Source organism: Monodon monoceros, unplaced genomic scaffold, assembly GCF_005190385.1.
Source record: "Monodon monoceros isolate NGI ecotype Baffin Bay Population unplaced genomic scaffold, NGI_Narwhal_1 Super_Scaffold_1, whole genome shotgun sequence".
Lineage (NCBI taxonomy): Eukaryota > Metazoa > Chordata > Mammalia > Artiodactyla > Monodontidae > Monodon > Monodon monoceros.
Genome location: NW_021703765.1, coordinates 69,505,825 through 69,519,416, shown reverse-complemented (window position 1 = coordinate 69,519,416; position 13,592 = coordinate 69,505,825). Strand labels below are relative to the sequence as shown.

The 13,592-nt window shown below is 44.5% G+C and overlaps 1 protein-coding gene across 3 annotated transcripts in view; it reads right to left on the bottom strand.

Moving 5' to 3' along the window:
* ACACB (acetyl-CoA carboxylase beta) overlaps window positions 1-13,592 on the bottom strand; it is a 186,003-nt gene that overhangs the window by 140,632 nt on the left and 31,779 nt on the right. Inside the window, exon 2 of one of the 3 annotated variants that reach the window (XM_029224967.1) lies at window positions 8,536-9,191. The exons of 1 other annotated variant lie outside the window; for it this stretch is intronic. In XM_029224967.1, coding sequence (XP_029080800.1) covers window positions 8,536-9,182 — 647 coding nt within the window. In that variant the 5' untranslated portion in view covers window positions 9,183-9,191. Of the gene's footprint in view, window positions 1-146; window positions 392-8,535; window positions 9,192-13,592 lie in introns of those variants that run through there. One more of the 3 variants, XM_029224974.1, reaches the window with a different exon arrangement.

Genomic DNA, 13,592 nt, shown 5'->3' with positions numbered 1-13,592 from the left:
CGGGTGGGAGGGACCCTGCAGGAGTTTATAAAAAGATAACTTGCTGTACACCTGAAACTAACACAACATTGTAAGTCAATTATCCCCCAATAAAATTTTTTTTAAAAAAAGATAACAACGGTCATTAAAGTTGAAGTCTTACTTACTTTACTTTGCGATCGGGGAAACAGACCTTGCCCTTGGCGGGACTCATGTTGACCCTCCCGCCGCCCACCAGGCTCCTGCTCGGATACACAGCATGCACCCCCTACCCCTGTGAGGCAGACCCCTGTCCCGGGGCCCAGCCAGGTAGCGACAGGGAGGCGGAAGCGCGGTCCTAGAGCGCCTCGGGCCGGGCGGCGCACCACCCTGCAGAAGCCCAACTCGGCGCAGGTCTTCCTCCATCCCGAAAGGCGTCCTGGCCTCCTGTCTCCGGAGCAGACGCGCCCGCCCAGGCCCCGCCCCGACCAAGCGGACCCCGCCTCCCTAGAGGTCCCGCCCCCTGACCGGGCCCCGCCTCCTGTCCCGGGACAGGACACGGACCCCGCCATCTCCCACACCGGCTCCCGCCTGCCCCCCACCCCGCCCCGGACCAGCCAGTAGCGCAGCCACCGCTGACCTTGGGCGCCGGGAGAGTGTGGCCCGAGGCTTTAAGAAACCTCTTGGCACCCCAGCTCCCCGGACTGGAGTAGAACAATTCCAGGATGGCATACCCCCCTACAGACTGGCAGCTGGGAAAAACTTGCAAGCAATTCACGTGCTGGAATACGCACACAATAGGGAAGTGGTGGAAAATATGGGTTATTTAAAATGTGAGTCAGATGTCACCACGGTGCCTGGTAAAAGCCCCTGCAGTCAACTTTTGGCTTCCAATTTCCGGTTTTTGCTTATTCTTTCACCTATACTTCCAGGGACGTGTCTGCTCCATGCCTCCCCTCCCCTCAGTGAGCTTCTAGCACACACTTGGAACCACCTGGGTCCCCAGCTAAAATAAGGGCCTCCAAGACAGGAAAGACGCAGCTGCCCTGTGACCCTAAGTAAGTTTCCTTCTGATAAGGTATTTACAGAGTGTTCTTCGGTGCCTCTGTCTCATTTAATCGTCGCAGCAGTCTTACTGTTTTATTTCCGTAATACAGATAAGGAAAGAAGACGCAGAGATGTCTATCGCCCAAAGGCGCCACAGCTGGCGACTTGAACCCAGGCAGTCTGATTCCAGTTAGAATGAGTGAATGAATGAATGCTTCTCCAAGTAGTTATAATAAATAAAAAGGACCCGACACACTGCCTAGCAAGCATTGCAATAGTAGTAAATGTAGCTTATGTGGATAGCAAACCCGAAAAATCAGAAATAAAATAAATGCAAAGGAATTCTCTTCTAAAGGCACAGCTAGGGCCACACATCCAGGGGGCGCCATCCAGGCGGCCACAAAGTGAACAGTAACCTTTCCCTGGAGTCGTGTAAGCAGCCTTGCCTGAGGGCACTGGTTAGCTGGTTAGTCCTCTAACTATACATTCAACAACATTTCAACAATAATTTTAAAATATATATATTCAATATCTTGTAATAATCTATAATGGAAAAAATATGGAAAAGAGTATATATATGTATATGTATAACTGAATCACTTTGCTGTACCCCTGAAACTAACATAATATTGTAAATCAACTATACTTCAAGAACAACAAAAAATTTTTTTCATAAATAAAACAGATGAACAAAATTCTTAGTTCTTCAGAGTTTCCAGAAGCTTCTTCATGGCTTTATCTTTTTTATTTTTGCGGTATGCAGGCCTCTCACTGTTGTGGCCTCTCCCGTTGCGGGGCACAGGCTCCGGACGCGCAGGCTCAGCGGCCATGGCTCACGGGCCCAGCCGCTCCGCGGCATGTGGGATCTTCGCGGACCGGGGCACGAACCCGTGTCCCCTGCATCGGCAGGCGGACTCTCAACCACTGCGCCACCAGGGAAGCTCTTCGTGGCTTTATCTTTAGTCCCTCCAAAAAAAAAAAAAACCTGCCGTAGGCTGATTTTTTTTTTTTTTTTTTTAAGTTTCAAATAAAAACCCAAAAGTACTCATGACCCAAATGGCCCACACTTCCATGTAACCACCTCAAAACAGGAAAAACAATTAAAATCAGGAAATGAAGGTATTTCAAAACACCCTACCCTACCCCAAGTCAGTTAGGCTCTCCAGTTTACTCACGTTTTTCTAGATATTTACTCTCTATTGACAAACCCGAATACTCATTGACACTGGATATTTCAACTTCTCTGCTTTGCATCGTATCCTTCTATCAGAGAGCTTGACCTGCCTCTTCAGTCCATCTTCCTCTGTGGACACAGGTTGCTATATCTTAAAGGTGTATGCCCGGTGGGGCTTGGAAATAGCCGTGGCCACATATAAGAACTTTGGGAGATGCCCATTCAAATGATGGCAACTGAAGGATGGACTGGGAGTTTGGGATTAGTAGATGCAAACTATTATACATTGAATGGATAAACAACTAGGTCCTACTGTATAGTGCAGGAAACTATATTCAACATCCTGAGATAAACAACAATGAAAAAGAATGTATAAATATATGTATGAGTCACTCTGCTGTAGAGCAGAAATTAACACAACATTGTAAATCAAGTATACTTCAATTTAAAAAAGAAAAGCAAATGATGGCAACCGAGGCAGCCTCTGGGCTGTCCACTCCCAGCACTTCTGCTCTCATGATCTCTGCACCCTTCTGAGGTAGACACTGATGTTATCCCCCTTCAACAGAGGAGGAAATTGCAGCGGAGAGGGCATGGGACTGGTCTGAGATCTGAACCCAGACCTGTCTAACCCTCCACACAAAAGCAAAGACTATGAGAGCCACAAAGGACTTAGAGCATCCAGTCCAGCCATGGAGAGGGTAGGTGACAATCCCACGAATGCACAGCTGAAGGCTGCCTGATAAACTGCCTCATCTCCTCACGCTTCCCATTTATAGAAAGAACAAGTTAGGAGGAGGGCAGAGGTACTTTTTCTGGGGCCCAGGTTAGGCGGCAGCATCAACACTGGGAGTTTGAAGACCACTTTCTGATCTGCATCTGCTGAGGGTCTGGGTTTGAATGGCTTAAGGGCCTATGATATCTTGTTGGGAGGCCTCAGACAGACCCCTGCACCTCTCTGGGTTTCAGCTTCTTATCTAGGAAGTGAGATGACTGATTTGCTTTTTCCTCCCCATAATTTTTATACTGTTTTATTATTAAACATTGTTAAAACTTCTTATAACAATGATATTTACAGCAGAAAGTTAGAAAATGCAGAAGAAAATTTAGATGACTCATAAGTGTACCACATAATTAGACAACTATTACTATAGTTAGACAATGATTACTATTTGGAGACATTCCTTACAGTCTCTCCAGCCACACACACACACACACACACACACACACACACACACACACACACACATTTATTAAGGATGAGTATTATGCACCAGGGAATATTCTCAGCACATGACATACATGTGCCCACAATCCCTTACTAGAAATTCCCAGGGCCCAATGTATTTTAGAATTTGGAAATTTTTCTAGGAAGGTAAAGTCTTATGTGGCACATTATGGGGTTAATATTTCACCAGCAGAAGGCATAAATATTCACACAAAATGGGACAAGACCATAAATAACTTTGCATCAAGGCAGGTTTTGCTAGTGAGGTCACTGCCAACTTACAAACTTAGGTTTCAGAACTTTAAATTTCAGGACTGCAGTTGCGTGATCCTGAATGCGTCCCATCCCACTCGATCCACATACGCACCCCACAGGGTAGGATTATTAGGGTTACAGGATAGTAAGAGGCGGCTTTGAACCTGGTGTCTTAGCCCAGGTCCATCGTGTACTAACCACTTTGCTGCTTGCTAAACATGTGGGATTGCCGTGTAACCTTCATTTCACAATACGTGAGCAACTATTTTGCTATTATACATCATGGGATGTTCTCATCCACTCTGTTTTGAAAGGTTGCATGGAAATTCCCACCCTGGGGGACTGCTTCCAAGTCCAAAGAAAGACCAAGTTCCAACTCCTGGTTTGAGATGAACCCAAAAGGAAAGAGACAGGAGGGAAGCCCTGAGCAGACAGCACAGTCACTGAATCTGTAATCAATCTATAATCGTAGCCAGCCCTTGTCCAGTTGGAAAATGGAAGGGAAGTGTGAGGTTGCATAACTGGATTAAAGGGAGAAGAAACATTTGAAATTGGAGTTTCACCTCAGAACTAGTCTACAAATCACAAGATTTATACAAAAAGGATTTTATGAAAACAGAAATTCTACTGCTTCTAAAGAGGGACAACAAAACGCCTAGTCATCTGTTCATCCATCCATCCATCCACCAACCCATCCGTCCATCCACCCATCCATCCATTTATTCATTCATTCATTCATTCATCCCCAGACTCATTCACAAAGTGTCTTGCTTGCCCCAGGAATTCAGAATTCTGTCTTTGGCAGGTTTGGGTTGCTTGTTTCATTCACGCATTTGGTGAGTATTTCTTCAAAGTCTACCATGAACCCACACTAGGCTAGGCAGTGGAGAAAAGCGGAGACCCCAAAAATATGGCCCTGTTTTCATGGAGCTTGTGGTCCAATGCAGGAGACAGGTAACAACCAAGTAAACAAATAAAGAAACTAAAGACATGATCTCAAGGAGCGATTAAGTTTTCACGACACATCAGGGTGATCGATCAAGAAACTAGGGGCACGTGGGCAATACTGTAAAGGTGGGCCTTGACTCCCTGGAGATCCTTCCACATGGGATTCTTGTGCCAGGTCATTAGAAACAGCGAATACATGCGAGTCCCCTCCATCAGAGGCCCCTGACTCGGGGACTCAGCTAGGGCTGGAAATGTTCTAATGGAAATACCAGGATTTTGGGAAGCACCAGCAGAACCACCTGAGTTGCCCCTGGTACTAAAGTTCAAAATCCTCAACTTTGAAAAGCACATGTATTGGGGGCAAAAGAACTGTGTGCCCTGTGAGCTTTCAGGGGTCTGGTCCAGCCTCCTCATGCTGCAGATGAGGCATTGGAGGCTCAGAGAGGGGAAGAGGCCTACCCAAGGTCACACAGCACATTGGCCCTCCCTGTGCCCATCACCCCACAATGCACCTTCATCTCTATGTTTCGGTGCCTCTGGTTTATAAAATCCAAGATCCTTCTACCCCTCCCCCAGTCCTTTGCTGGGACAAGGCAGGAAAAATGATTCACCTACAATGCTAAGTTTTATGCAATGAACATACAAGGGCAGAAAACTCACTTCCTGTTTTGGCCCACAGCCATATGCAAAGATAGGCCCTCAGTTAAGTATCGTTTACCTTCATAAATTTGCCAGTCCAGAAAAACTGTTTTTTTAAGAACAAACCAGCAAAGACCCCTCAAAATAGTAGTGGAAGACAGGGAGAAGAAACTTGGGAGTCTTCCCCCCGCCCTACCATTTTAATCTACCATTTATTAAGTGCTTTATTCTCTTGCTAAGCACCTTAGAAATATGAGTTGATTTAATCTTCAGAACTTTCTTGGAATCCAAGACTCAGGAGAAAATAATAATGTAACATTTATTATTTTGGCAAGCCTATTTGCTTGATAAGTTCTTAATTAGCACCAGTAGGAAGAATTCACACAGTTGTTTCCTTTTTATCAATTAGGGCTGGGTCTGTGCCATACAAGACAACAGCCACCAGCCACGAGGCTATTTAAATTTAAATTAATTAAAACTTAAATTTAAAATTCAGTTCTGGGAATTCCCTGGCAGTCCAGTGGTTAGGACTCTGCACTTTCATTGCTGAGGACGTGGGTTCGATCCCTGGTCAGGGAACTAAGATCCCACAAGCTATGCAGTGCAGCCAAAGACAAACAAACAAATAAATAAATAAATAAAATTCAGCTCTTTAGCCACACTAGCCACATTTCAAGTGCTCAATAGTCACATATGATGAGTGGCTGCCATACTGAACAGCAGAGTTCTAGAACATTCCATTCTGGAACATCCCAATGTGGCAGAGAGTTCTGTTGGACCGCTCTGTTCTGGCTTGAAAGTTGCCTCTTCCAAGAGCTCTTCCCTGACCCGACCACATCTTTCTAAAACATCCCCACAGGTATTTCTTCTGTAGCCTGTTTCCTTCCTGGCGTTGAACATACTTGGAAACTATCTTATCAGTTTACCTGTTTATTTGTACATTTCCTATCTCCCTGCTAGGACTCTGCATCTTGTTTCTTGCTGGAGCCAGTGTGGTAAATGTATCTCACCATTCCTCCTCCTTAGATGCCACTTAGCAACCCCTCACTGGACATCCACATCTAACATAATTTCTGATGCTTTTTCATTTGGGTGAATTGGTTTAATAAACTGTTTTTCCCTAATCCCTGCTGAAACCGTCATAATGAGGGAAAGAAGGGTCTGGAAGGAAGAGAACGTTGGAGATTACTGGAGAACACACTGTGACACAGTGGAATGAATCCTGCTGTCCAACAGATCTGGCCTCGAAACTCCGCTCTGCCACTTCCTAGCTGCATGATCTTGGAAAAGGTACTTTGCCTCTTTTTTTTTTTAACCATTTTTAAAAATTGAAGTACAGTAGATTTACTGTGTTGTGTTAGTTTCAGGTGTGCAGCAAAGTGATTACACACACACACATATATATATATTCTTTTTCAGATTCTTTTCCATTATAGGTTATTACAATATACTTAGTATCATTCCCTGTGCTATACAGTAGGTCCTTGCTGTTTATCTGTTTTATATATAGTAGTGTGTGTATGTTAATCTCAAACTCCTAATTTATATCCCCCCCGCTATCCCCTTTGCTAGCCATAAGTTTGTTTTCTATGTCTGTGAGTCTGTTTCTCTTTTGTAAATAAGGTCATTTGTATCATTTTTTTAGATTCCACATATAAGTGATATCATATGGTATTTGTCTTTTTCTGTCTGACTTACTTCACTTAGTATGATAATCTCTAGGTCCATCCATGTTGCTGCAAATGGCATTATTTCATTATTTTTTTAAGCTGAGTAGTATTTATTTCACCTCTCGGAGCCTCAGTTTTCTGATCTGTAAAATAGGGATCCACCACCAGCCTTGTACCATGGTTATACAGGATAAATGGGTAATTTATATAAACTGTAGGTAGAAGAGGGGTAGGTAGAAGTGGGGAAGCTATGGGTGAATTCGAGTGCTGGGTGAAGTGGGTGCTGGTGGGAAAGGAGCTGGGGAGGAATGTACTGCTTACTGAGCACCTACTGTATACCAAACTCTGTGCATACTTTATAAACATTATCCGATTTAATCCTTCAAAATTTTACAGATGAGGGACCGGGGCCAGGAGAGGCGATGTGCCACGCCCAAGGTCACACAGTGCGGGGTGGCAGAGCCAGGGTGGTACTCAACTCTGACGTCTGACTGTTCCTTTAACCCTTCCAGAAACTCAAAACAGTCTTCCCCTAAAGATCATCAGTATAGGGGATATCTGCATTTTTCTCTTTTTTCTATCTCCAATTTCCAGTAACCGGGGTTAAAAATGTTCCAGCCACCATGGTCACCGGGAACATGGTGCCTTTGTAAGAGCCCATGTCCTAGTCCAGGTTTTCCTCATTTTAGCAGAGAGCGTGCAAGAGCTGCTTAAAGGAAGAGACAAGATTCCACTCCCAGGGCAGAAGAACAGACTGGAAGCAGGAACAAACACTAGAACACAGCAGAGGTTCTTTCCCGCTGGCAAAGTCATGGTTGGTGGCTCTTTTGTACTCTCTGCTCTCCCATATTTTCCATGTTTTCTACCCGGAATTACCGTATTCCATTTGTAATTTGGGACTGGGGGGTGGCAAAGTCTGATAACAAGAACAACAGAAATGAAGCCACTGACTACACTCCTGGGACAGTCCCACCTGTGATGGACCTGTAGGTATTTGTTTCCAACAATCAGTCTGATGGATGTGTAATAGTATTTGAATTTCTGCCCTTTTTTTTTTGGCCGTGCCGCATGGCTTGTGGGATCTTAGTTCCTTGACCAGGGATTGAATCCAGGCCCTCGGCAGTGAGAGTGCAGAGTCTTAACCACTGGACAGCCAGGGAATTCCCTTGAATTTCTGCTTTTAAGGCATCACTGGGGGAAGGCATGTTTTACAGTTGTTAATTACCTATTGGATGAATGAACAAATGAACGAACAAGTAAATGAATGTCTCATCAGGAGTCAGGGAAACTGTCCCTCCCTTTGGGTTCCCATCATTGCTTTGGCTCTTGCCAACCTGAGCTCATTCTGCTTAAATTATAACTAGTTGTTGCATACAAGGTCATCCTCCCCAGCCAGACCGCGATCTTCTAGAAAGCCAGTTTCCTGGCCTGGGGCCCTGTACACGCAGTAGATGCTCAATAAATGACTTTGATAGGAGGGAGGGAAGGAAGCAGGGAGGCTCATGTCTTCTGCTTGTCACATAGCTACCCTCGCAGGTAGCTTGGCTGAGCAGGGAAGGGTGTGGACCCCACCCTAACTCTGCGCCTCCTGGTTACGAGGACAGAGGGTACGTTACCTTATAGCGGGGACAGGGGTCTCAGTCTCGCTTGCGGTCTGAGCAGCCTCCAGGGACAGTGTCCCCAGGCTGGCTCGGCTGCCCTTCCGGGAAGATTCTCTGAACAAGCCAGTGCCAGAGTCCTCATCGGAAGAGTTGTCGTCAAAAGAGCCCAGGATGAAGTTGGTCATCAGTTGCCTCTTGATGTACGCCCGCTTCCTGTCTTCTTTGGAGAGGGTCCTGACTCGCTGGCCCTGGGGTCTGGCTAGCACGGACGGGCCACTGGTATTTGGGGTCTCCAGGCCTTCGTTCTCTGTCCCGTTGGCTTGGCGTGCTGGGAAGGGGTCATTGGAGGAAAGGGGGTTTCCTTGGGGATTCTGCAGCAGGGGTGGCTGGGAGTTTCTTTGCTGGCAGGCGTCTTTGGGACCTTTGTGGGATGCTGGCTCAGCCTGGTCAGGGGTCTCTGGCAGAGAGCTGCTGCTGCAATTTTCCTGCAGTGGCTCCCTGGAGCTGTCTGAGGCTGGAAGGGGCTCCTGACTTGTGATGAAGCTCACCTTCAATTTACTCTTGGTGACTTGCTTGGAGTCCGTCATTTTCCCCCAGCTTTTTAACCAGGAAAAGATCAGGCAGGAGAAAATCAGATAAGATAGAAAAAGAAGCAGGATCATTCACAAAATCTGTAAGGGAACAAGAGAGACGTTTTAGGATTTATGTAATCGTGTTATCTAGCTCTTAAAGGAGGTGGTGGTGAGAGCCAGTTAAGGTTCTGTGTATTCGGCTGAGAGAGCTGGAGGGGAAAAGCACTAGACAGGGAGCAGAGAAGGGGTGCTCCTCCCGGCTTACATGCTCTGTGGTCTGCGGCATGTTTCTTTTTTTTAAGATTTTTTTTTTTTTTTGATGTGGACCATTTTCAAAGTCTTTATTGAATTTGTTACTATATTGCTTCTGTTTCATGTTTTGGTTTTATGGCCACGAGGCATGTGGGACCTCAGCTCCCCGACCAGGGATCAAACCTGCACCCCCTTCATTGGAAGGCAAAGTCTTAACCACTGGACTGCCAGGGAAGTCCCTGGGACATGTTTCTTAACCTCTCTGGATCTCAGTTTCCCACCTCTAAATAAACTAACACACACTCACCATAAATCATAAACATGCATGTGAGAGAGAACTAAATGAGATCAGGTACATTAAAAGACTCTGTTAGAGCATCATTAATCATAATATCCCCAGAGCGGAAACAATCTAAATGCCCAATAACTGATGAATGGATAGACAAGATGGGGTCTATCCATACAGTGGAATATTGTTCAGCCACAAAAAGGAATGAACCACTGGTACATGCTACAACATGGATGAATTTGAAAACACCATGCTAAGTGAAAGAAGCCAGTCCCCAAAGACCACATATTGTATGATTCCATGTATTTAGATAATATGCCCAGATTAGGCAAATTCATAGAGATGGAAAGATCAGTGGTTGCCTGGGGCTAATGGGATGGGGGTGAAAGCTAAAGGGTACAAGGTTTCTGTCTGGAGTGATGAAAATGTTCCAAAACTGATTGTGGTGATGGTTGTACAACTCTTTGAATAGACTAAAAACCATTGAATTTTGCGCTTTACGTGAGTCAAACAGTATATGAGTTATATCTCAACAAAGCTTATCTTAAAAAAAGACTTCATTATATTCCAATTTGTAGATGAAAAGGATTGTTGGCTTCTATGATCGTCATCTCCATCACTACCAGGATCATCAGTGTCACTGTATTATTATCACAATCATCATCACGGTCTTGGAAAGAGGAATGGGCACCTTGTCGTATTTTCTTTGTAGCGCTAGTACACCTGATGCAGGTATGCTCATAGCTAGAATGAAAGTTCAGCAAGACCAAGGAGGGTCTGTTCTGTTCCAGGGCCTAGAACAGCACCTGGTACAGAGTGAGAGCTTAACAATGGACAAAAATTCATTTTGTTGAATACATGAATTCAGATATTCCGATTTCTAACCCATGCCTCTGACCACCACACTAACTCTACCCTATTAATGAACAGATAATTATTATTTGCAGGAAATAGTTTAAAAAGCAAACAAATGAAAACGCAACCTGAACGTATTGAGATTTCTGACCCAATTTTGCCATAATTATCCAGTAGAAGCATTAAAAAAGCGGGACCAGGGCTTCCCTGGTGGCACAGTGGTTAAGAATCTGCCTGCCAATGCAGGGGACACGGGTTTGAGCTCTGGTCTGGGAAGATCCCACATGCCGCAACTAAGCTCGTGCGCCACAACTACTGAGCCTGTGCTCTAGAGCCCGCGAGCCACAACTACTGAACCCACGTGCCACAACTACTGAAGCCCACGCGCTCTAGAGCCCGTGCTCCGCAACAAGAGAAGCCACCGCAATGAGAAGGCTGCACACCGCAACGAAGAGTAGCCCCCACTCACCACAACTAGAGAAAGTGCACGCGCAGCAACAAAGACCCAACGCAGCCAAAAATAAATAAATTTTTTAAAAAAAAAGGAGGACCACAAAACTCAAGCTTATCACTTTAGTATCTAAAAGGCATTTTCTTTTTATTTATTTATTTATCTATATATTTAGTTGCACCGGTCTTAGTTACGGCAGGCGGGCTCCTTAGTTGTGGCATGCAAACTCTTAGTTCCATCATGTGAACTCTTAGTTGTGGCATGCACGTGGGATCTAGTTCCCTGACCAGGGATCGAACCCAGGCCCCCTGTATTGGGAACGCAGAGTCTTAACCACTGTGCCACCAGGGAAGTCCTGCATTTTCTTTTTAAATTTCAATACAACACTCTTAAGGGAAGTGGAAAAGTTCTCAAGATTTCCCAGAACTACATGATCCAAGTACTTCTTGCACAGTTTGGGCAACAGAATTTGCTGAAATGTTGTCAGGGGTATTTTCTAGGTAATACACAGGGTCAGGAGATTTTTTTCTTTTAAGATCATCAAGTTTCCTTTTAAAAAAAAGTCAGTCAAGGGTTTGTTCAGTATCAATGAACAAACCACATTAATAGAACAAAGGGTCAGGAGATTTTTTTCTTTTGAGATCATCAAGTTTCCTTTTAAAAAAAAGTTAGTCGAGGGGTTGTTCAATATCAATGAACAAACCATATTAATAGAACAAAGGGAAAAAACACATGATCCTCTCAAAGAACACAGAAAAAGCATTTGACAAAAATCCAACACCCTTGGGAATTCCCTGATGGACCAGTGGCTAGGAATCTGCGGTTTCACAGCCAAGGACCCGGGTTCAATCCCTGGTTGGGGAACTAAGATCCCACAAGCTGCACAGCGCAGCCAAAAAAAAAAAAAAAAAATCCAACATCCATTAATAACAACATTCAGAAAAGTAGGAATAGGAAAGAACTTCAAAAGAATAAGGCACATTAATGAAGAAGAACCACAGAAAATATATACTCAATGTTGAAAGATGGGAAGCTTTCCCCTAAGATCTGGAACAAGACAAGGATGCCCACTTTCACCACTGCTATTCAACATCATACTGAAAGTCCTAGCCGGAGCAATTAAACAAGAAAAAGAAATAAAACGCATCCAAATTGAAAAGACATAAAATCATTTCTATTCACAGGTGACATGATTCTTTATATAGAAAATCCTAAAGGACCACCAAAAAACACTAATAGAGGTAATAAATTAAGTAGTTGGTGGCTACAAGATCAATATGCAAAAATCAGTTGTTTCTATACACCAACAATGAACAATCTGAAAAGGAAATTAAGAAAATAACTCCATTTATAATCACATCCAGAAGAATAAAATATCTAGGAATAAATTTAATCAAGAAGGTGAAAGACCTATAGACTGAAAACTATGAAACATTGCTGAAAGAAATTAAAGAAGACCTAAATAGGGGCTTCCCTGGTGGTGCAGTGGTTGAGAGTCCGCCTGCCGATGCAGGGGACATGGGTTCGTGCCCCGGTCTGGGAAGATCCCACATGCTGTGGAGCGGCTGGGCCAGTGAGCCATGGCCGCTGAGCCTGCGCGTCCGGAGCCTGTGCTCCGCAACGAGAGAGGCCACAGCGCTGAGAGGCCCGCGTACCGCAAAAAAAAAAAAAAAAGACCTAAATAAATGGCAAGACATCCCATCCTCATGGATTGGAAGACTTACTATTGCTAGGATGGCCACGCTACCCAAAGCAATCTACAGATTCATATGGCACTGCAAGGGGCCCCAAATAGCCAAAGCAATGTTAAAAAAAAACAAAACAAATTAGAGGACTAACACTTTCCAATTTCAAAATTTACTACAAAACTATAGTCAGTGTGGTATTAGAATAAAGACAGACATATAGGGGCTTCCCTGGTGCGCAGTGGTTGAGAGTCCGCCTGCTGATGCAGGGGACACGGGTTCGTGCCCCGGTCTGGGAAGATCCCACATGCCGCGGAGCGGCTGGGCCCGTGAGCCATGGCCTCTGGGCCTGCGCGTCCAGTGCCTGTGCTCCGCAACGGGAGAGGCCACAACAGTGAGAGGCCTGCATACCACAAAAAAAAAAAAAAAAAGGATCAACGACCTAAATACAAGAGCTAAAACCATAAAACGCTTAGAAGAAAACACAGGGGTAAATCTTCATGAACTTGGAGTTGGCAATGGATTTTTAGATATGACACCAAAAGCATGAGCAACAAACTTAAAAATAGATAAATCAGACTCATCAAAATTAAAAACTTCTGTGCACCAAAGGGCATTATCAATAAAGTGAAAAAACAATATACAGAATGGGAGAAGATTTTTACAAACCATATATCTGGTAAGGGTCTAGTATCCAGAACACATAAAGAACTCTTACAATTCAGCAACCAAAAGACAGACAACCTGATTTTAAAACGAGCAAAGAACTTGAATTGAAATTTCTCCCAAGAAGATATACAAAGAGCTCATGAAAACATGAATCCTTAGTAATTATGGAAATGCAAATCAAAACTACAATGTACCACTTCACACCCACTAGGATGAAAGAAGCAAGGGAGGGAGGGAGGGAGGGAGCGAGGGAGGAAGGAAGGAAGGAAGGAAGGAAGGAAGGAAGGAAGGAAGGAAGG